The sequence below is a fragment of the Phyllostomus hastatus genome, unplaced genomic scaffold, assembly GCF_019186645.2.
Source record: "Phyllostomus hastatus isolate PE091 unplaced genomic scaffold, TTU_PhHast_1.1 phas_contig_62, whole genome shotgun sequence".
Lineage (NCBI taxonomy): Eukaryota > Metazoa > Chordata > Mammalia > Chiroptera > Phyllostomidae > Phyllostomus > Phyllostomus hastatus.
Genome location: NW_025333921.1, coordinates 480,930 through 505,766, shown reverse-complemented (window position 1 = coordinate 505,766; position 24,837 = coordinate 480,930). Strand labels below are relative to the sequence as shown.

At 36.5% G+C, this 24,837-nt stretch overlaps 1 protein-coding gene across 2 annotated transcripts; it reads left to right on the top strand.

Moving 5' to 3' along the window:
- Window positions 1–5: 5 nt before the first annotated feature.
- On the top strand, window positions 6–24,020 carry PPP2R3C (protein phosphatase 2 regulatory subunit B''gamma). Of its 2 annotated transcripts, none has more exons than XM_045848524.1 (14): window positions 6–171; window positions 408–539; window positions 4,836–4,963; window positions 5,615–5,719; window positions 6,318–6,430; window positions 7,036–7,133; window positions 7,972–8,042; window positions 15,033–15,165; window positions 16,334–16,389; window positions 16,469–16,544; window positions 17,531–17,667; window positions 19,313–19,450; window positions 22,341–22,400; window positions 23,723–24,020. In XM_045848524.1, exons 2-14 carry the CDS (start codon window positions 482–484, stop codon window positions 23,909–23,911), a joined length of 1,362 nt encoding a protein of 453 aa, XP_045704480.1. In that variant the 5' UTR covers window positions 6–171; window positions 408–481; the 3' UTR covers window positions 23,912–24,020. The 2 variants fall into 2 exon arrangements, with proteins under 2 accessions (XP_045704480.1, XP_045704479.1); XM_045848523.1 differs by having other exon boundaries at window positions 7–171; window positions 347–539.
- Window positions 24,021–24,837: the final 817 nt, after the last annotated feature.

Below are 24,837 nucleotides of genomic sequence, written 5' to 3'. Positions count from 1 at the left end.
AGAGAAAGGCGATTTTGAAGGCTTGAATGGCAGACAGTGCTGACCGGCAGTATTGAACGTGTCTGTTACTTTCAGGGGAATCTTTAGGGCCTGCAGTTATTCGCAAGGAAATGTCAAAGGATTCCTGAGTCACGTGGTGCCCACGCGTCAAAGGCCCAAGATGAAATAAAAGTAAGGACTCCCTTATCCTGCCTTTTAAAATCTCCATTGTAAAATTGGGAAGCTGCCTTAAGGATACCATTTTCCATCTCTTTCGCATCTGCTTCCCCGGCTGTTAGTGCGATTTCCATATTCTACGCAGTGATTACATTAGCAGCGACTACATTAATCGTTTTTGCTTCCCTAGCCGGCTTCCGCCAGTGTCCAAGATGGCGGTTGAGCAGCCTTCCCGGTCTTTCCGAGGTTAGGTGGTGTGTGACTTCTGAGCTAGCGGCGGGTGTAGTGGTGAGCATATGCCAGGGCTGCTTCGCGGGAGTCATTCATGGACTGGAAAGAAGTTCTTCGCCGGCGGATCGCGATGTCCAACATCGTTCCAAACAGTGAGTTTGGGAGGGGCCGCCCGCTGAGATAGCCCGGCCCTAAACTCCTAGTGGTGGGGACAGAATGGGTGGAGCAGCAACTCGGAGTCGCGCTTTCCGGTTCTGTAAAAACTCGCCTGACTAAGCAGGCAGAGTGGAAGGAATGTGGTTTAGAGATCCAGAGAGGTATGATCCATAGTTCCCTGGGAAAGGATTTGCGGGAATGAGAAGCACACAGTTTTAACCTAAGACTTGTGAGGAATGAGAACCCTGTCTCCAACAATTCTTGGATCCTACCACAATCTAGAATCCATTGATACTACCACCTTTTTACCATCATTTTTCATTTCCCTCCTTATCCATTTCAGATTGCATAATCCATTTTTCTTTGTCCTTGCCCCCTCCTTCACACTTGCTTGTTAACCAGCCTGGTTAAAACTATCTTTATTGTTTCTCACCTTCACCAGGGCAGCTGAAAATGGCTGGAAAAAAATGGAACATGGCGCATTGTCTCACTTCTAATTCATGTTCCTTAATCTAAAGTAGGTGTTTCAGTCATTCACTTACACTTCAGTATTTCCCTACACATTCACTCTCCTGCACTCTAAAGCAGTTCTCATCTCCCAAACCTCCAATCTTCCAATATCGCCTACCTACTGCTTACCTTTAGGTGATGAACTTATATACATAGATATTTGAGAAAGGAGAAGCAATCGAAGAACCTCACCTGTTCCCATTTACCATTTCTATCAGTCCCTTAACTCCATAGTTAAAATGGAGTTAAAATGGTGTGGCTCCGTGGATTGAGTGCCAGGCTACAAACCAAATGGTTGCTGGTTTGATTCCCAGCCAGGGAGCATGCTTGGGTTGCGGGCCAGGTCCCCAGTGTAGGGCAGGTGAGAGGCAACCACACGTTGATGCTTCTCTCCCTCTCTTTCTCCCTCCCTTCCTCTCTTTCTAAAAATAAATAAATAAAAAATCTTTTTTAAAAAATGGGGGACTGCCTATGCTCCTTTTCGAGACAGTCCTTCCATTTCAACACTAGATTGTGTCCCCTTTTATTCACTGACTTCACTCTGGCCTTATCCTTTCTCATTATTATCCTCAAACTTTCCTTATCTACTGGATCGTTTCCATCAGCTCTAACAAACATGCTGTAATATCCCCTATCTTAAAAAAAAATCATTGGATGTCATATGCCCCTCCAGCTTTAGCTATGTTTCTCTGCACCCTTTATAGGAAAACATCTTGAAAAAGCTATCTGTATTTGTGCTTTCTCCTTCCCTTCACTCTTAAAACCAACTTCATTGCATGTCTGTTATGTACCAAGTACTCTTCCAGGCTACAGCAGTAAAAAAAAAAACCACAAAAACCCTTTTTCTTGTAGAACTTACACTTCAGTGCTGGAAGAGATGATAAGTAAATCATATAGGTGTGTACAACTTCTATTTAAGGTTGTTTCTTTCACTGGTGTGCTAGATCCTCCTGTGTGTTGGATCCCATTTTTGCCTACTCAAGGAAATGTCCCCTCTCTCATGCATCATCAGTTTTTCTTTCTCAGTCATTCCCATGAGCATATGAACATGGTGATATTTCTCCCGTCTTAAAGAAACTCTTAAAGAGATTCTTGTCTTAACTTCCACATCCAGCTCTGCCTCATTTCTCTGCTCCCCTTATAGCTCTCCTCTTATACATACTTCTTTTTCTTGGTTTCTGAGAGATATACTCTTAAGTTTTTCTCCTGCCTCACCAGTCATCCCATTTTAGTCTTTGCGTTTTCTTCTTTTTCTCCCCAACAACTTAACATTGAAGTAATACAGGTTTGGGACTTAGAAAGTAAACTATAAAAGTTGAAATGATAGAGGAAGACGATTAACAGAAAAGAAGAAAAGGTCAGAAAATAGTAGAATCAACAGAGTGTGGCCTCACAAAAGCTGAGAAAACATCAGAATCATCAACGGTATCAAATTTAACAGAAACCAAAGATGGGTGCGTCCATTAAACTAAGCAAGGGGATAGGGAATACTAAAGGGTAAAGGGGGCCAAATATATGGGGACGGAAGATGATTTGACTTTGGGTGGTGGGCACACAATGTAATAATATACAGATCATGTAGCACAGAAATGTATACTTGAAACCAATATGATCTTCTTGACTAATGTCACCCCAATAAAATTAATTTAAAAATTAATAAAATAAAACAAGCAGCTAGGTCACTGGTTGCCCTGGCAAGAACAGTTTCCATAGAGTGAGTGGTAAGAGTAGAAGCAGAATTTCATAAAGCGAGGATGAGAGGTAAGAAAGCAGAAATGGTCAACATAGACGCTCACTTGAAAAAGTGAACAAAAAAGGAAGGAGTTATGTGTGGCAATAGATAGAAAGGAAGGAGTTTTGGGGGGTGATGGGTGAGACCTCTGTATTTGTAAGTTAAAGAAAAGCCAGTAGAGATGAAATTGAAGATACTGAAAGTGGGAGGGATACCTCTCTTCCTGAAACTGGCTGAAGAAAGTAACGTACAGATTTGATACCTACCTGCTTTCCTACTTCATTTACATGTTTATGGGTATCCATGCCCAGTACTCTGCTTTTGATGACCTGGGAGAGATTGTCATCTATTGAGAGTGAACACAGAGGAGGTTTGAGGAATTTAGTGACAATTCGGAGCAGTCACTAACCAAGTGGAATAAGCCAAAGAACATCAAGGGCAAATAAAATATGTACTGGTGTTTTGAAAAGCTGACTTGGTAATTAGTAACCATGAAATAAATTTGTGGGGCCAAAATTTTGCAGTTTCTCCCATGGTATTAAACCATGATAAAGAAAAAGATAGATTATAAGATTGGTCCCAGGGTAAAAATTTTTAACATGATACATATGGCGGAAATGCAGGCATAATAGGAGTTTAGGGGAAGAACTAACTACAGGCATGTTGAGAAGGAAATGAGACCAGGAAAAGGAAAATAAACCTTTGAGGAAACAGACGATTGAATTGAAGATCTCAGTGAGGCTGAAGTGGAGGTATTATGGCAGTGAGGTTTTGAATAACCAGAAGAGAAAAATGATCTAAGAATATATAAGAGTTTAAGATTTTAGAAGAGGAGCAAGTAAGACCTATGGTCTTGCCATGGAACTGAGTGACACAGTAGAGGTGAAAGCCTTCAGAGGTGAGGAGTTACGGTCACCCACATAAAAGTCTGTTCTTCCTTGATGATTGCAGGACTTTGAGGTAAAAAATGTTGTGTACCAGTCATCATGGTCCATAATCAAGTGTGGAGGAATGGGCCAAATGACACAGCTACATGCCAGCAGTAGGTGGATTGGAGGGTGGTAGTGTCCAGATATGTGACCTTCAGATGAAAGGATTTTGCAGTAGGTAGAGGCACAGTGATTATGAGGCTGAGATTCCATGAGGTCAAGGGCTGTGCCTGTTTTCTCACCACTGTAGCACCAATGTCTAGTATAGTGTTCAGTATGTAGTAGGTGCTTAGTAAATAGATTGGCCTGAATGAATTAAGAACCTGCCAGATATCTATAAGAAAGGCAGTGACTTGAAGAAGAGAAGAGTACAGTGATTAAAAAAAAAAAAAAAGTGGGCCCTAGATGGGTAGCTCAGTTGGTTAGAGCATTGTCCCAATAAGCCAAGGTTGCAGGTTAAATAGGTTAAGTCTGTGGTCAGGGCACAGATAAGAAAACCAATGAATGCATCGGTAAGTGGGAAAACACATCGAAGTTTCTCTCTCTCTCTCTCTCTCTCTCTCTCTCTCTCTCTCTCTCTCTCTCTCTCCCCCGCCCTCCCTCTCTCTTTCCCTTCCTCCCTCTCCCTAAAATCAATGGAAAAAAAAAAAGTGGAGGGCCAGCTGAGAGTGTTTGAACATGTAGGGGAGGCTCTTTCAGTGTATGGTAGTGATTCTTGGTATTTCAAGAAAGTTAATATAAATGTTTAGTGTCTAAGCACAACTATAAAGGTTTTTTAAAGGCTGTTATTAGATTGTAGTAGATAGCTGACCTGAGAAAAGTATTGTTTGATTTTAAAAGTGCTTTTTTCCAGGTGCAGGGATTAAGAAGTACAAATTGGTAGGTACAGAATAGATGGAGGTGTTAAGAACAGTATAGGAAATGGAGTAGCCAGAGAACTTATATGCATGAACTATGGACACGAAGTAAGAAGGGAGCATTGCTTGAGGGAATGGGGGATACCAGGTAGAGGTAGGCAAACGGTGAAAAATTGGAACAACTACAATAGCATAATCAATAAAATATAATAAAAAATAAATAAATAAAAGTGCTTTTTTCCCCTTAATCTATTTTGCTACCAGAAAAAAAAAGTGAACAAGAATTAAAAGATGAAGAAATGGATTTATTTACCAAATACTATTCAGAATGGAAAGGAGGTAGAAGAAACACAAATGAATTCTATAAGACCATTCCCCGGTTTTATTATAGGGTAAGTGGTATATAAGCAAATGTCTTGCAGAGTTTATAAGTAAAATGCGATTTTTTTAATGAGATAAGAATATTTTACAAATAAATTGAAGTTTATATCTAATAAAAAGCCTGAAAACATAATGCAATAGCATAACCACCACTACTAATAAAAATTAGAGAGAAAAGCCTATAACTCAAAAAGAAGGGGAACTTTGGGTTCTTATGCCAATTTACATGAAAACTCAGAATTTTATCAGCTCCAAAATAATAAGATGAACTAGAATGAAAGAAATATATAAATGTAAGATATAACCTTCCCAGAGCAGGGCTGGGGTTTAAACCCCTGTCGATCTTCATATAGTCCTAGTTTAATTCCATATTAGTCTAAGGTTACAGTGGAAGCAGTGCTCTAAGAACACAAAGTGAACTTGGGCTACATACGCTATTAGCTGTTCTGGGTAGGGGGTCAGGTCTTTTGGTCACTGATCTCTGGATCTCTTATTAAATGAACTTTTTAAAGGGATGATGACTTGAAGCAAAATTGAGGTACAAAAAGTAATTTGAGGCAGCAGAATACAGTTATTTTATGAGCCTAAATACATTTTACTTAATACTCAATCCAGTAGACTAGAATTTAAATGTAGAAATTAACTCAACAATGTATTTTTAGCTACCAGCTGAAGATGAAGTCTTATTACAGAAATTAAGAGAGGAATCCAGAGCGGTCTTTCTGCAGAGGAAGAGCAGAGAACTCTTAGATAATGAAGAATTACAGGTAAGAATGGAATAAAAGTTTGCTTGGGATGTTAGCCATTTCTTGTTTGTACTACCAATACCTAGTCATACAGGATGTCAAGGCGCCTTAACGTAGAGGTGCCAGCACAGTGGGTAAAAGCACCAGCTCTTGAGAGATGGTTCCCAGCAGAATCAGCTGCAGAGCTTGTGTGGGCCTGTCTCCTAGGATAGTTTTGTTTTTTAAAGTCCCTAGGTGATTCCAAAGGGAATCCAAAGTTGAGAACCACTCAACTCACTACTGTAGGGTCAAACTGCAGGGGTTCAAATCCCAGCCTTGCTCTGTGATCTTGGGCAATGGACTTAACATTTCTGTGCTTCAGTTTTCATCTGTAAAGTAGGCATAATAGTATATATATATATATATATAAATAAGTATAAATATATGTATAGATTAAAGAGATACCATATATGTCTATTTTTTTGTGATGTTATTAATCAAAAGGATAATAGGGGATGAGATTCATCTTAATATTAACTCTGCTATCAGACTATAATTGTAATGTAAATTACATATTTGACTACATTTTTAAATTTTGTTCTATTAATTGTAACATCTTAAATGCTGCATTTCTTCTAAGAACTTATGGTTTTTGCTGGACAAGCACCAGACACCACCCATGATTGGAGAGGAAGCAATGATTAATTATGAAAATTTTTTGAAGGTTGGTGAAAAAGCTGGACCAAAGTGCAAGTAAGAATAATGTGCTTAATAAAGGAATATGTTACATTAAGCATTTTAACATTTAATTTACTTTTTTTAGAGAGAGGGGAAGAAAGGGAGGAAAAAAGGGTGAGAAACATCAGTGTGTGAGAGATACATTGATTGGTTGCCTCCTGTATACACCCCCAACTGGGCACCAAACCCACAACCCAAGCATGTGCCCTGACTGGGAATAGAACCTGCAGCCTTTTGCTTTGAGGGACAATGGTCAACCAAGCCATACCAGTTAGGGCTACATTAAGCATTTTAGATGCCTCAAATAAATGTTAATGAAAATTTAAGTCAGTAGTATGACAATTTGCGTCAATTTTCAGTTAATGAAGTTTAACAAAATTAGGAAAGAAAGTTACATTGGTACAAAGTTATTAAAAGAAGTATGATTTATAACACTACAGGCCTTTGTTCTTAAGACAATAGGATGCAAAGACATATGACAATATTTTTGAACTGTAGTTCTGATTTTTTTCACCACTTTGGTTTTTACTTGTTTGAATTTATGCTGTTGTTTGCTAACTCATATAGAAGTCATTTTTATGTTACGTTGACAGATTTTAATCTTTATTTCCTTTCTTTAGGCAATTTTTCACAGCAAAAGTCTTTGCTAAACTCCTTCATACAGATTCTTATGGAAGAATTTCCATCATGCAGTTCTTTAATTATGTCATGAGAAAAGGTGATTTCATTTTCATTGTGGTCCTTCTATCTGGGAATCAAGTGGGTTTTTGATCTATGTTTTTGTAGTATCCCTTCCATTTGAAACATCTCTTCATAACTTTAAATAGTAAAGTTTCTCGTCTTTTGACCAATATTTTTTTACCTATTATGATTTTCTCTTGAAACTTATTAGAGCTGAGATTTTCTACCATAAATTTGATTTCATCATTTTAGAAAAGAAACAAAAACTTCACATATCCTAAAATTACTAGCTAACCAGATATATCAAAAGCTGAACGAAGACTTTTAATGTATGGTGTTTTGAAATAATTTTAATTCATTGGCCATTTTATCTCACCACTATCTTACGGGTTAAGATGTCTGATAGTTTCAAACTCACAACTATAGCATCAGATTCAAGGAGTTTTTACTAACTAGGAGTTGTTATGATTCCTGTAAGTTCTGTAATGACCTGTGAAGTCCTGTGTGTACCATCTTCAACTAATATTTGGTTGCAGTAATTAACCTCAGTAGAATAAAAGCAGCTCGTTGAAAACAACATTACACTCACTGTCCCTATTTGGTGGAACACCAAGTTTAATAAGAACAATATCCTCAAGGACATCAACTTTATTGTCATTTTAGGCATGGCAGAATTGTTGATATTTGCCATTAATTCTATGGTATGTTTTGTTTTCATACAATTTGGGGGTTAACAAATAAGTAATATGTGTGAGAATAAAGATGATCATAGAGTTACTAGCTTGTCCCTTTAATCTAGTTCTTTATCTCCCTTCGTCCATATATATGCTAAAGGGATAGCTCTTAATACATCTTATTTTCTTGTTTATTCTCAGTTTGGCTTCATCAGACAAGAATAGGACTCAGTTTATATGATGTAGCAGGACAAGGATATCTTCGGGAATCTGTAAGTATAATCTACTTTATTATTATAGACATCAAAATGTTAACAGTAGTTATCACTGGGTGTTGGAATTACACATGATTTTTTTTGTTGTTTCTCTGCTTTTGTTTGTTTTTACAAATAATGTGTTACTGAAAAACTTTTAAAATATATATTGACCACAAAAATTCCTGTAAAAGCTTTTTACAGGAGAAAATAAGAAGAATGTAGTGCTTTAATAGGATTAAAATCATTGAAGAAATATTGGAGAATTTTTGGTTATTCATGAGTGTTGTCAGTGTGTGACTGTTTTAAAATGTAAGAGCCAGGAAGGTTTCCTCTTTTAGGAAATATAAAAGAGAAAAAGAATGTGACTGTTTCCCTGCCTATGGGTTTGGGTTATAACATCAGTTATCAAGAGGCTGTTTATTTTCTATTAGGTATTAATGTATAAGGCCAGGTTATCAACAATCATAATCTCATGATACAAATGGCTATGCTTCCTGTAAGTGTAGGTATCTAAATTATATAGACATTCTTCTTTTCAGCTCAGGCTTTCCCCCCCAGATATGGAGTGCTTTTTAGTGTTGCCAGGAAAAGGGTAAGGGAATTAAGCATAAATATGAACCAAGTTAATTAATCACTTCAATAAATATTCATATAGAAGATTTAAAAACATTCCGTTATAGATTGTCTCCTGTTATAATTTGTTACAGTCTGTTTTATCCACATTTATGTAGAGAGAATGTTAGATCATACTGAAGATTAACACTTAAAAACCTTTCTAGGGCCCTGGCCAGTGTGGCTCAGCTGGTTGGATCATTGTCCAGGAAAATAGAGGGTCATGGGTTCTATTTCCAGTCAGGACACATGCCTAGGTTGTAGGTTAGGTGCCAGGTTGGGGCATGTACAAGAAACAACTGATTGATGTTTCTCTCTCACATTGATGTTTCTCTCTCACATTGATGTTTCTCTCCTCTCTCTCCCTCCATTCTCCTTTCTCTAAAATTAATGAACAGCCCTGGTTGGTATAGCTCAGTCAGCTGGAGCATCATCCAGTAAACTGAAAGGTCATGGGTTCCATTCCCAGTCAGGTCCCATGCCTAGGTTGCAGGCTTATTCCCCTGTTAGGGCAAGTGTGAGAGGCAACCAGTGGATGTTTCTCTCTCGTTGATATTTCTCTCCCTCTCCCCCTCCTTTTAGAGAGGAGAAATCTCTCTAAAATCAATAAGCATGTCCTTAGATGAGGATTTGAAAAAAACTTTTTAGGGACACAGTACAATTCTTGAACTTTAAGGTTCAGATCAACGTGACAATAAAAGGTTCTTGCTTATATCTGTTTCTCTATAGCAAGGAAGACATATTAGCCACCTGTTGATACTTACTCAGATCACATATTGGAGTAGCTCTGAGAAATCTTGTCAGCAGTTAGTTGGTTACAAGGCATACTTCCTTTTTTCTTGCCTCTTTCCATGAATGGAAACAAAAATTGAAAAAGGGATAAAGGAAGGGGAGAGGAAAGCACCAATATCTCTAGTTGTGTTTAAAAGGGAATAATTTTCACCCTGACTGGTGTGACTCCATGGGTTGGGCGTCATCCAGCAAACAGAAAGTTTGCCAGTTCAATTCCCAGCCAGGGCACATGCCTGAGTTGCAGGTTAGGTCCCCAGTTAGGGGTGTGCAAGAGGCAACCAATGGGTTTCTCTTGCACATCTACATTTCTCTCCCTCACTTCTTCCCTTTTCTTTAAAAAATAAATAAATATTTTTTTAAAAAGGGGGGGAGTCATTTTCCTTCTTTTAAAGAAAAGAATATTTCTTCTACTCTGGGCACTTTGCTATGTGAAACCAGACTTTGTGTCTTCCTTAAGACAGTGGTTTCCAGAGCCAACATCTGTAATTTGAGTAGCATAGGCAAACTTTCATTCACTTACTAAATCTTAAGCACTTACCAAAAAATTAGTGCCAAGTACTATTCTAAGCCTTACTCATATGGAACTTTTTTCTAGCAGATTGGGGAAGCAGACAGTAAATTATAAGCAAGATAATTTCAAATAATGACACATTCTACAGAGAAAAATAGAGACTGGGAAAGAGTATGACTAAGGTTGGGGGGCTATTTTAGATAAGATGAAAGGGCTGCTTCTTTGAAGTAGTGATTGAATTTTAGCAGTGGTGAAGGATTATGAAAATGTAGTAAAGCGGGGACAGTAAGGTCAGTGCCCCCAAGGCAAAGTTAAAGCTGGCCTGTTCTAGGTACAGGAGGGAGTCAGTGTGAACAGAGCATATGAGCAATATAGTTAGAGTGACAGGAGATGAAGCTGGAGAAGTAGGCCAGGACCACGTACAGGGCCTTTTGGGACCATGGTAAGGAGTTAGGTTTTCATTTTGACACTAATGGGATGCCCTTAGAAGTTTTAAGCTGAATCTGTTAGAATATGATTTACATGTGAACAGATAGCTGTGGGTGTTGTGTGGAGAACAGGTTGTAAGGATAGAGTGAACAGAAGAATAGCCAGGCAACTGCAGTAGTCCAGGTGAGGGACAGTGGCACCGAGACCAGTGTGATGGCTGTAGAAAAAAGCTAGTAATGGATTAATTTAATATGTATCCTGGACACACACACACACCCCCCAAAATTTGCTACTGGATTAGACACTGGAGGTAAGGAATAGGATCCTTAGTGAAGGAAAGGTAGGAACCAAAGATGAGTTTACAAATTTTGTTTTGAATGACTGTCAGAATAGGGGAAAATGGGTGAGGATTAGGGTTGGGGATGGTAAGAGTCCCATTTCAGACACACCAAGTTTGAGATGCCATCTGTTCGACAACTTAAATTATAAAGTATCTCTGATGAAGTAGAAAAATTATACTTTACAATAGCTAAAGCAAAAGTAACAAAATTATTACAATAAGGATAAAAATTGAGAGGTTTTAAATATAGAATCTTGGAATAGGAAAGCCTTTCTAAATATGACAAAAGTCAGTATAAGCAACAATAAATTCAACTTAATTTTAAAAAACCCATAGACTCAGTGAAGATATAAATAGATAAAACCTGTAGGCTATAATAAACAAAGCTAACAAAACAAATTGAGAAGAATACCTGAAACTCAGTCATAGACAAATAGCCAATTAATTATCTTAATGTATAAAAAGCTCCTAGACATCAGAAGAAAATGACTCCTAAACCAAAGCAAAACTGGGCAAAGGAGTGTATTTTGAAGAAAGCAATATACAAATGATTCTTAATCACAAGAAAAAAATCTTAACTTCACATAATAAGAAAAATGTCAAGTAGGTCTATTTAAAATGCCACTTTTCATATATCGGATTGACAAACTCAAACAGTTTGATAATGCTTTAAATGAAGGAATGTAAAATAGGCCACAGTTTCTAAAACTTTTTCACTTCACAGCACTCCTATTGCCTCAATGGCTTTTTAAAAAATTATATTCTATTAACTGTGCTATTACAATTGTCCTGATTTTTCTCCCTTTTCCCCATTCCACCCACTACTCACTCAGACAATCCCCCCACCATTGTTCATGTCCATGGGTCATGCATACAGTTCTTGGGCTACTTGCTTTCCTATACTATACTTTACATCCCCATGGCTATTCTGTAACTACCTATCTGTACTTCTTAATCCCCTCACCTCTTCACCCATTTCCCCCCTCCCATCTGGCAACCAACAAAATGCTCACTGTATCCAGGATTCTGTCTCTGTTTTTCTTGTTTGCTTAGTTCGTTTTTTAGATTCAATTATTGATAGGTTTGTATTTTTTTGCCATTTTGTTCATAGTTTTGATCTTTTTCTTAAATAAGTCTCTTTAACATTTCATATAATAATGGTTTTGTGATGATGAAATTCTTTTTTCTTGTCTGGCAAGCTCTTATCTGCCCTTCAATTTTAAATGATAGCTTTGCTGAGTAGAGCAATCTTGGTAGTAAGTCCCTGCTTTTCATGACTTGGAATATTTCTTGCCAATCCCTTCTAGCCTGCAAAGTTGCTTTTGAGAAATTAGCTGACGTTGTTATTTATGGGAACTCCCCTGTAGGTAACTAACTTCTTTTGTCTTGCTGCTTTTAAGATTCTCTGTTTATCTTTAACCTTTGACATTTTAATTATGATGGTTCTTGGAGTGGACTTCTTTGCATCTATCTTATTTGGGACTCTGTGCTTCCTGGACTTGCAAGTTTATTTCCTTCATCAGATAAGAGAAGTTTTGTTTTATTTCTTCAAATAGATTTCCAATTTCTTGCTCTTTCTCTTCTCGTTTTGGCACCCCTGTGAGTCACATGTTGGAATGTTTGAAGCTGTCCCAGAGGCTGCTTATACTATCCTCATTTTTTTTTATTCTTTGTTCTTCTGGTTGTTCTGATTGGTTATTTTTTCCTTCCTTATGTTCCAAATCATTGATTTGGATCTTGGCTTCATCCACTCTATGGTTGTTTCCCTGTAAATTGTTCTTTATTTCAGTTAGTGTATCCTTCATTTCTGACTGGATCTTTTTTATGCTGTTGAGGTCCTCACTGAGTTCCTTGAGCATCCTTATTACCAGTGTTTTGAACTCTACCTCGGATACATTGTTCATCTCCATTTCATTTAGCTTTTTCAGGAGTTTTGATCTGTTCTTTCATTTGAGCCATGTTGCTTTTTCTCCTCATTTTGGCAGTCTCCCTGTGTTTGTTTCTGTGAATTAGGTAGAGCTGTTTTGACTCCATGTCTTGGTAGTGTGGCCTAATGTAGTAGGTGTCCTGTAGGGTCCAGTGGCACTACCTCCCTACCACCCAAGCTGCGTACTCAGTGTGCTTCCTTTGTGGGTGCTGAATTCACCCTCCTCTTGTAGTTGAGCCTTGGTTGCTGTTGGCAGATCCATGGAAGGGATTTACCCAGGCCAGTCAGCTGCAAATATTGGCTGTGACCACTGACCACCAACCTCCACATTCCATGAAGGATCAGGTGTGCAGGGGTGGGGTGGTGGTACTCTTGACGAGGTCTATAGCTGTCTACTGGTTGCGCAGGCCCTGGTGTTAACCTTTGCAACCATTCCACAGATGTGGTTTAATTCCATAATTGCCAGACTTCCATTCAACTGAATTTCTGGTGGTTTTGAGTGATGGTGGTTCTACATTTTAGTTGTAACTTTAAAGTGGTTGTATGATGGGGTGAACAGTGTCTGCCTAAGCTGTGATCTTGACTGGAAGTTCCCTCAATAGTTTTTGAATAGTGCTTCTAGGCCAAAAGAAATACTTAAGTTCCATTTATTAACCAGTGAGGTTCAAACAATTTAATGAAAGTATTCATTAAATTTATTCTGTTAGCCATTTGAAAAAATAATACTCTTAAATTAAAAAGTATATTTTCATGGAATGTGTATGCCTAGGAGGCACTATACGATGACTCACCCTGGGAATTAGGTTGCACAGTCACCCTCAATTACTCTTTCACACTTAATTTTCTTGTGGCACTTGCTTTATTACAGCAACCACAAAGAACCTAGCTTTGCTAAGATTGATGTCATCAAAAGGAATGTATATTTTAAACTATGGTGCAAATGTTAACTGCCTTGAGCCAAAGCTCATGCAGTGTCTGACAGATGTTATGTTTCCCACGAAAATTTAAAATATCCTGCTGCAGCCTTGTGTAGCACTCCTGGGGCATGATTTGGGAACTGTTAATACAGCCCTCACATTGCTGTGTTAACAATGGTGGGAGTATAAAATGGATGTGGCCTTTATGTGGAGGTGGGCAGTTTACCAGTGTCTATCAAATTATAAATGTGCACATATTTTGACCCAGCAATTCCACTTACGGAAACAATATCCTATTATTCTCCCATATTTATGAATGAAAATTTTGCTTAGCCACTATAGTATTGTTTTAGTGTTGCAAAAGATTAGAAACAACCTAAAGGTCCATCAGTAGAAGACTAAATAGATTATGGTATATCTGAAACAATACATAGCTATTTTTTTTTAAATAGAAGCTCTCTGAGAGCCAATGTGGAATGACTACAAAGTATGTTAAGTCATAAAAGCAAGATACAGAAGAATGTGCATAGTGTGCTGCTATATTCTGTATAAAAGAGTAAGGGAAATTATACGTATGTATTTATAGGCTTGTGTGTGCATCGGAAGCTGATAATGTAGGCTATGTCTGGACAGAGCAGACTTGTAAGAGAGAGACTTTTCAATGAAAACTTTTTCATTTCTTTTGAATTGGGAACTGCAGAATGTATCACTATTAAAAATATTTTAATATTTAAATAAAAAGTAAATTAGTAGATGTGAAAGACAAATAACATGATCTTACCTATAAGTGGAACCTAATGAACAAAATTAACTAACTAGCAAAATAGAACCAGAGGCATGGAAACAAGGAACCGACTGACAGCAACCAGAGGGGAAGGAGAAGGAGGGTAAGAGTGGAAAGAAGGGGAAAGGACTAGACGAATAACATGTATGAATGACCCATGGACACGGACAACAGTGTGGGGATGGACTGTGGAAGCAGGGGGTGGGCTGGGCAGAGGAGGGCAAAGGGGGAAAATTTGGGACAACTAAAATAGAATGACAATAAAATATTTTTTTAAAGATTTTATTTATTTATTTTTAGAGAGGGAAGGGAGGGAGAAAGAGAGGGAGAGAAACATCAATGTGTGGTTGCCTCTTATGTGGCTCCCACTGGGGACCTGGCCTGCAACCCAGGCATGTGCCCTGACTGGGAGTCGAACCTGCGATGCTTTGGTTCGCAGCCTACGCTCAATCCACTGAACTACACCAGCCAGGGCTAGAATAACAATAAAATATTTAATTAAAAAATGAAAAAGTAAATTAGTAGAAACAAATTTAATATAAAAGTTTCACCACTAAGCTAGTTATGAATTTATTACATCATTAATATAGTATTAATATTGAATAATTTTTAGGACTGAAATTATATTGCAGTAGCTAATGAAGAAACAAGATCAGACATTTAACACTTTAAAGTTTTGTTTTCTTCTTTCAGGATTTAGAAAACTACATATTGGAACTTATCCCTACTTTGCCACAATTAGATGGACTGGAAAAATCTTTTTATTCCTTTTATGTTTGTACAGCTGTTAGGAAATTCTTCTTCTTTTTAGACCCTCTAAGAACAGGTAAAAGAAAATCTATCTTAGATATTATAAAAATAGTATTACTTTTAAATCTCAGTAACTAGAAAAAAGTCTTGAAATGTCATTTTTTTCTAATATGTTATTGCCATTAATATATAAAGATCTTTTTTTACTTGCACCAGCTGTCACCGGCTGGGTGACAGTGTGCATGTCTCCAAACCTCTGATCGTTTCTTAATCTCTAGAATGAAGTATGGACTGGGAAATCTATGGCTGTTTCCAGTGCTAAGAAGCCAGTTATTCTGATACAAGTTGCTATCCTGATATGTAATATATTTGAGAGTTATGCTTTTTGTTGAAATATATGAATTGGGAGAATGGAACCATTTAGCCATAATGTATTTTTCTTTTTCTCACTTTATCCTATATGAGTATCAGATTAACAAATTTGGCCTCATTAACAGTAAATTTTATCAACTGTTCTAACCTATTGAGACTGAAATACATATAAGTGGGGCAGAGGAAGGGATAGACATGAGGCCCACATCAAAGTCCTTGAGGATCTTGTCCTGGAAAATCTAGCTATGAGTCTAGCACAGTATGTGGTAGCTGACAATCTTTTTTTTAAAACACCTCCATTATAGGTACATACGCATCTTTTCCCTTCAAACTAACAGTTTTAACTGTTACCTACCAGGTACTATGCTAAGCATTATACATTGATTCTTTCATTTCCTTCCCATAACCTTAAATGGAAGGTATTACTTTTATCCACATTTTATGTGTGAAGTGGCATTTATATTCCAGTCTGTCTACTTTTAACCATGCCTCTGTATTACTCCTATTCCAGAACCTGCCAAAGAAAAATGGAGATAGTCTCCTTGTTTGATTACTAGCTGCATCCTTTTCATTTCCACAAAATACTCAGAACAAGTTTTTGGAGAATCTGATATCAGTGTAATTTGGGAAAGAATATACCAATTGGATTTATGTAGTTGGGGGTATACAGGTAGCCATATGAGGTAGAAACTGTTAAATATTCCCCCACATTTCCCTTTTTATAACAATATATAATAAAGATGTTAGAGCATAAGAACTAAGAAGCTTTAAAATATCAATTGTGTGACTGTTCCTGTAAAATAATACTATATAAAATTGAGTTGCTCGTTTTTAAAATGCATTAAGTAACTGTATTTTTTTGTTTTTTAAAGGGAAGATAAAAATTCAAGATATTTTAGCATGCAGCTTCCTAGATGATTTATTGGAGGTAAATATGCTTTTAAAACTACGTTTAAATTACATCATTTGACAGTTGTTATCTTCTAACTGTCTCTGTGTTCATTTAGCTAAGGGATGAGGAACTGTCCAAGGAGAGTCAAGAAACAAATTGGTTTTCTGCTCCTTCTGCCCTCAGGGTATATGGTATGTCACTGTACTAACGCCAACATTTGAACTGCCCATTCCTTAGTTAATTGGTATTCAAAGGACATTTTTATACATAAGCTAATTTATCTTAACATTCCCAGTATTCTAATTACCTTAAGATTTAGTATTCTAGATTACTAAAATACTAAAATTTAGTTGTTTTTAAATACCAATATTTAAAATTTTTGTAGTGTTTTAAGTTATTACTTTCTCTTTAGTAGAACATACAGAATGTAATTTGACCCTTTTTGATTCAGAAGCATTATGAACATCAACCATGGTCTTCCATTGTGATGAAGTGCTGCCCTTAGGGTCCCCAGAGGGAGGTATTCTAGGGCCTGGTTTCCAGTTTTCTTAAATTTCATTAGTTTGTTACATTGTTCTGTTGGGTGGTCTTGACTTATTTTGGCATTCTTGACCTCTGCTTTCAAGTGCCAGCACTTCAGTACTTTTTGTTGACCTCTCCCAGCACCTAATTTAGAATCTGAGGAAGTTCTAAAAGGTTGCATACTGAAAACAAATAATGATGTAAGGAAAAGAGCCCAAATTCCATGGCCTTTGAAATGGGTTTTCTTTGACTGGTTCTGGCTTAACAGTTGTTTTGATAGAGAGTGCAGAGATAGATGATGTTAGGGCACTACCCTTAGTGTAACATAATTTGAAAATCAAAATATTAACAAGTAAAAAACTTTTTTTAGATTTTACTTATTTATTTCTAGAGAGGGGAAGGGAGAGAGAAAGAGAGAAACATCAATGTGTGGTTGCCTCTCACGTGGCCCCACTGGGGACCTGGCCCACAACCCAGGCATGTGCCCTGACTGGGAATCAAACCTGCGATGCTTTGGTTCGTAGCCCGCACTCAATCCACTGAGCTACACCAGCCAGGGCTACAAGCAAAAAACTTTTTGTTAGTGATTATTCTTTTGTATTTAATTAGAATTTTATTTGGTCACAAGTGTCTTTTTATTGTCTTTCTCCTCAAGGCCAGTATTTGAATCTTGATAAGGATCACAATGGCATGCTCAGTAAAGAAGAGCTCTCCCGCTATGGGACGGCAACCATGACCAACGTCTTCTTAGACCGTGTTTTCCAGGAGTGTCTCACTTATGATGGAGAAATGGTAGTAGTTCAAATCTGACAAGCTTTAAAAATTTGGGTTCCCATAATTTTCAGAAGCCTTTTTCTTGATGTGATACAGCATTTTTTAATACCAGTGTGTAATGGTATCTTAAAATGTATGAAATGATCAAAGTATTTGAAATTTGGAGACTTTAATCTTAAGGTAAATTTGATTTACAACATGATTTGCCTTATGGATTCAAGGCAAATGGAAAATTTTAATATTTTGTTCACTTCATTGTCAGTGTACCTATTGTAAAGGACTGTGAAGTAGGTAAAATAAAAATCTGAAAAATTGGTAAATCCTATTGACTGTTTTCATATACATGGTTCATCCATTAAATACATTACTAGGTCAGACATAATACCACATATGCTATGATTTATTTTTTAATCCTCACTCGAGGATATGCTTATTGATTTCAGACGGGAGGTGGGGTGGGGGGGTGGGACAGGAAGAGAAAGAAATACATCGATGTGAGAGAGAGACATCAATTGGTTGCCTTCCACATCCCAACTGTGATTGAATCTGCAACCTGAATTTCTGCCCTGACTGGGAATCAAACCCACAGCCTTTTGGTGTATGGGATGACGCTCCAACCAACTGAACCACCCAGCCAGAGCCACATATGCTGTGGTTTCAGTCTAAGAGTCAGGTTGTATTACTCTCCGTAAGTGGCTATATTAGTAGCTAAAAAGATTGACTGATGTGTACATGTTGCGAAATACTTGAGAATAAAATTATAATAGTATTTCAAAATTACAATTCTTGCTATTAAAAGTACGTGTTAAAGATGTGATAAATTTTCCAAACAAATAATGCTTAAGAAATGATCATACTGTCAGAAGAGAATTGGGGTTCTAGGTTTTATCACTTAGCTTTAATGGCAGTTTTCTAGATAACGCCATTGTTAGCCAACTGCAAAGGAAAAGGGCAGAGTTGGGGGGAAGGCACAGAAACTGTTTGGTGGTTCCCACAGCTGTCTACAGTTGACAGTGAGAAGCTTTACTAATGACTTCTGGTGAATAAAGGAAATCAGAAGCTATGACTACACTTGGAGTATGATAAGGCCACTACATCTCTCTAGCTCTTTGTACTACAATTTATGCAAAAGGGAATTCTTAATATTGGCCTAAAAAAATCTTTTCCAAGAATGTCAATTTCTAAGTGAGACTTTCCCAAGTATTTTACTTCCTTTCACTATACAGAAATAGTAATCTGTGACTAGATTTAAAACTTTAAACAATATATCAAAACAGCCATTTAAATATTCTGTTCTATTCATTCCAGGTCATTTTTTTTTTTTTTCCCCAAAATGACCACACTGAAATGATTATATAAATTTACTGGCAATGTACAACAGCTTAGTCACTGTCCTGTCCACTTTAAAAGCATGATAAAAGAAAACTATGGTTTAACACAGAAAATCTCTTCTCATAAAAAATTAACTGTGTCCCCAAAACTGTCCTGTACAGATTAACTGTTGCATAGAATTCCTAGAAAACAACATTAAGTATACAAGTGGATTTGTCATATATTTTTAAAAATTGCCACCTTTAATTGCAAAATAGCTTCAAATTATTAGATACTCACTTGAAAAGCTAATTCCAAATATGGCCTCTAAAGAACACTTTCTTTTCTACAGGACTATAAGACCTACCTGGATTTTGTTCTTGCATTAGAAAACCGAAAAGAACCTGCAGCTTTGCAGTATATTTTCAAATTGCTTGATATTGAGAACAAGGGATATCTGAATGTCTTTTCCCTTAATTACTTCTTTAGGGTAAGTTTCATTGGTATAAATTACTCATTGTTCCTTAACAGGTGTTATACTGTTTGGTTCAAATTACCTACTCAGTGACAATTTTATCTAACTTTTGATGTCTAAACTTAACAGAAGGATTTACATAACAGATTTTAGAAGGATATTGAGCCTGTTTTTAGTTTCATTTTTGTTTTTAAATATAAACAGGCTAAATCAATGCTGATTTAATTACATGTAGAATATTTAAGAAGTGTAAAATATATGTCAGGAGCTATACTAGCCAGTGGAGATACAAACATGAATGAGAAATTCTGTGCTCTGAGTGATCAAACACTAGTGTGTAAAATCCTACAGAAGCTTTAATTGAACAGGAGTTTTGTAGACTTTGGTAGTTGTAGATTGTTTTCATTGCTGTGCTATTAAAAAAAAATTTTTTAATTGGCTAGGCTTGTGTGCTCCATTTCAGTGTGAAACATATTTGCTGATTTTTTGCCTTAGTTGGCTTGGCTTTAGAGAATAATGTGATGAGCTCTGAAGTGCAATTTGATTGTATCTTATAAGCATCCAGATGCAGCAGGTATAAAAGAAGGAATATCTGGCCTTTTAAGACAAATCATTCTTCAATTTGAGTGGTAACTTTTCTACTTGGAGTATCTTCGTACAGTAGTTTTCTACTCCATCACCACATTTCTATAGCTAGTTCTTAGAAGACCATGTGATTTATATATGGTTAAGGTCAAAGTGGGGGGCGTTTTTTTTTTTAACAAAAATAACATTTTCACATCTTTGGCATCAGTCATTTTTTCCACAGAGGCATTTTCTTTTCCACTTAAAACCTTTTTGGTGCTTTTAAAATAATTTCATCTGGTTTCTGAGTTTCATAGTATTTTTTTCATAACTTCATGTTAAATATCCTAAACGGCTTTCCAGTATGATCTTCTAAGTAGTGATGACTGCAAATATTAGGACAAATTACAATCTCAGTATTAGGATGCATTTTTTTAAAAGTAGGTTTAAATCAATGGCTGATTTGAAAAGATAATACCAACCCATCATAGGGATGCCCCCACTTTAGGCAGATCTGTTAAATGAAAATTCCATCTAGGGAAACAGTAAATATATCTTTTGGTGATTAAACACTCTACTTTTTCATAAAGATTTCTTTATAGTATCTTCTACTTTTAGAATGTTAAATTTCATTAAATACATTGAAAGTATTCAATATATTTACACTTGGTGGTATGGGCTAAGGAAAAGAATTACTGGGCTCTGCACTCCTGGGCTGTTCATAGAGCCTTTGTACGTCAGTATGCCAGTGATAAAGCTGGGCCTGGATGGTGCACTCTGGATCATGCCACCCAGGTCTGCTACACTAGTAGCTAAAGTATACTCTGATTCTCATCCACTTCAGAGTTTCCCTGTGCACACTCTGATATCAGTGGTACCACATACAGAGTAGGCACTTGGGACATATTTAGTTGACTATTTTACAAGAGTTTTTTTTTTACTTTATTTTTTAATCTTCACCTGATGTTTATTGATGAGAGAGATAAAAACATCAATTGGTTGCCTCCTATACACGTTCCAACCAGAATCGAACCCACAACCTAGGTGTATGTGCCCTGACTGGAGACCAAACCCACAACCTTTTGGTGTACAGAATGTTCCAACCAATTGAGCCACCCAGCCATGGCACCAAGAATTTTAAGCTTCACATTTTCCAGTGATTGACTATCACCCAAAATGTTTGTCAAGCTGGGTCACACACAATACAGTTGACCCTTGAACAACACGTTTTTGAACTGTGTGTATCCAGTTATAAGCAAATTTTTTCAATAAATATATTGAAAAAGTTTTTGGAGATTTCCTCACTACTGTGAAGCAGTCACATCGATTACACTTAGGCTACTGTAAAGCAATTGTATTGCTACTAATTCACTCTCCATACATGAACTATCCATACCTGAAAATAAGTATGAATTTTTTTCACATTTTTCATTTCTGGTATCTAATATAAGTAATATGCATAGCATCTACAGTGTTTTGTATCATGTAAGACAATACTAATGTAGGTACTGACAAACTTGTAAGATTCATCTTATGAACAGAGGACAAACTTATGGTTCCAATGAATACAATACAGTATTGTAAATGTATTTTCTCTTGTGATTTTAAATTTTTCTTTTCTCTAGCTTAAAGAATATGTCATACATTTAATACATATAACATGCAAAATGTGTGTTAATCCACTGTTTATGTTATTGTTAAGGCTTCTGGTCAACAGCAGGCTTTCAGTAGTTAAGATTTTAGGGAGCCAAAAGCTATTCTGATTTTCAATTGTGTGGGGGTTGGTGCCCTGCAACATTCAAGGGTCAAATGTACTTTCTTCAGTATTTTTCTTTTGTTGAGGTTTATAAAAGAGACGAGTTCAAGGGAGATTTACCTCCATTTTTTTTCTGTCTAGTCTAGGAGATGGCAAAAGTAAGGTAGGAGGGGAGGTGGTGGATTGGGTGTGTTAAAAGAATGGTGAAGGTAGGAACAGCGTCCCTGGGTAATGGGAAAAGGTCGTAACAATAATTGCTAGGCTGCGTTAAAGGCTCATCTAAGGTTTGAGAACATTCCTATGTAGTAGGAATAACCTGTAGTCCTGCTTACTTTCTTTCTGAAGCTCTCTAGCTAAGGTGTGGGTCTAGAAAGGTTGATGGGTTACCCTGATCCTGTCTTTAGGTTTTGCTGAGTAGATGCGATAAGCAAGGTCAAGGATGTTGAGAATATTGGCAAGAGTGGTTGAAACAATGAGACTTGTGGTCTAATGGGAAAATGGAACTAGAAAGAGGCCATGGGACAGGAGGAGTGGGTTGTTGTATATTTTATTTTTTATTTACAGATTTATTTCTGCTAAATACAGGCCATACAGGAACTAATGAAAATCCATGGACAAGATCCTGTTTCATTTCAAGATGTCAAGGTTACTTTATCCTTTAATTTACATAACATTAGATAACCATTTGTATTAAGTGAAATTTTATATGAAAACAACTTATGACCTATAAAGTACTGAACCAAACCAAGTATTTGCTCTTATTGTTCCAAAGATATATAAGTCACTAGAAACTAAGGCCACGTTTTGACTAATGATTTTTGTAGTTTGATTTTAACATTTTCCCTCTTCTGTTCTCATTGAAATCATTCCTTCATTTTTATTGAAAATTAAGGGAATCAATATGGCTTGCATCTTTGGCAAACCATTCCAACATAAACTGAATCTTGAACTTGGAAACTGTTTAGGTCGGGGCACATGTTTAGTTTAAAGAGACATCAATCCTACAGTATGAAAAGTACCACTATTGAAACACATGCTGCTACTTGGTACTTTAGTATTGAGACTTTCCCCCGAAGTAAGTATCCAGCATCAATTCAGGTTCAAGTTGAGTAATGTAGTAAAATAACTCATTGAATTTTAACCAAGTATAAGAAAAAGAGCTATTTGGTTTAATATAAATGAGATCAGTTTTAAACTATTGCAACAGGCAATTTAAAAACTAGTTTGTTTTAAATGGCCACCAACCTAGAAAAGGAAGTTTCACAAACATATAAAAGTGCATACATTTCATTTACCTGAATTGTTCTAGTCTTTTAAAAATGCAATTTTCCTCCTTTAATGATATTAAATACTGAGTTTTACTCCAAAAGCTTAGAAAACATATACTAATTCCTTATAAATATTCATTCATACAGTACATTTCATAACAGAAGTTCTTCCATCTATTCAGCAAGTTTTAGCACAATTTCATGTCATTCCGGATGACTAATTCTTTAATACCAACCCCCATCCCCATCCTAGGTCCAGAGTAAAAGGTTGACATCAAATTTGGAAATAAATCTTTATCATAGTCTTGGTTCTGAAGCATTTAAGTTTTTACTTTGAGCTGAATTTGCATTTAAATTAAATGAAGGCTTTGTTTTACCACCAACAAAAGAAAAGTAGTTAACATGCATTCAAAGAACACTGCATTAGACAGTTTAGCTATTAATTAGCTATGTAGGTTGTGTTAGCTCAGACCCTGAGCCTGTTTATTCCTCAGTGAGGGATAGTTATCACCTACCTGAGGGACTCTTCCAGTGCAATTCTGTGATTGTACATAAAGGAAACTACCTATCTGTTGAATGGAAAAGAAAAAACTGGAATATAAATTTTACATAAGCTTAAGTGCTGAATTTTAGGTCACTGTGTGGTAGAAATTAAGTGAGTCATATATCAGATTTCATTGTATTTTTTCTCTCTTGCAGGATGAAATCTTCGACATGGTAAAACCAAAGGATCCTTTGAAAATTTCTCTTCAGGATTTAATCAACAGTAATCAAGGAGACACAGTCACCACCATTCTGATCGATCTAAATGGCTTCTGGACTTACGAGAACAGGGAAGCCCTTGTTGCAAATGACAATGAAAATTCTGCAGACCTTGATGATACATGATCTCTCAAAGACTAGACTATATTCATTAAGATAAGTTGAATGCTGTATGTAAAACCTTTGAAGCAGAATCCTTAGAAATGGTCTAAATAAAACACTTCACATGCCTATAGAACACAGCAAATGTTCTCATTATTGGAATTAATAGTTTGGAAGCAATAGTATCAAATTAGGAAGCAGTAAATTCTGGTTCCACTTAGCTCAAATAAGGCAAGTATGATCTGGTGAAGGTAGAAGAGGTCCACTTAAAATCTGTGTAACCTTTAGGAATAAAGGAAGTTTTCAGGGAATGTTTCTGACATTGGTCATTAAGAACCTGAATATCTATCCCTGGCTGGTGTGGTTCAATGGACTGGGTGCCAGCTTGCGAAGCAATGGGCCACTGGTTCAAATCCCAGTTGGGGCCCATGCCTGAGTTGCGGGCCAGGTCCCCAGTGTGGAGTATGTAAGAGACAACCACTCATTGATGTTTCTGTCCCTCTCTTTCCCCTCCCTTACCCTCTGAAAATAAATAAAATCTTTAAAAAAATTTTTTTGAATATCTGAAAAATAGTTTAAACTATAATGTGGTAATTTAACCTTGAGTATTCTACTAAAATATGTATATCAGAGATTACAAACTTTCCCATTCATTTCATTTCTGAGTTAGAAGTGTTTAGATATGATAAAAAAAAAAAGTAAGTTAATATTTTACTTTAATTGAAATCATTGGTATAAAAAATATGTCTAGCTTTATTAACCAGCACCAGGGTTAACTTCATTTGTTAAGGATTGTCATTAGAGAATTGAACTCACTGTAAAAGGTCTCAGTTACACTATGTTTAGTTTGTAAGATATGAAAGATTAGAAGAGGAGACAGAATATCATGAACTATGATCCAGAGGGAATGGTAAATATTAAAAGGGTTGAAAGTAAGAAAAACTAAAGGA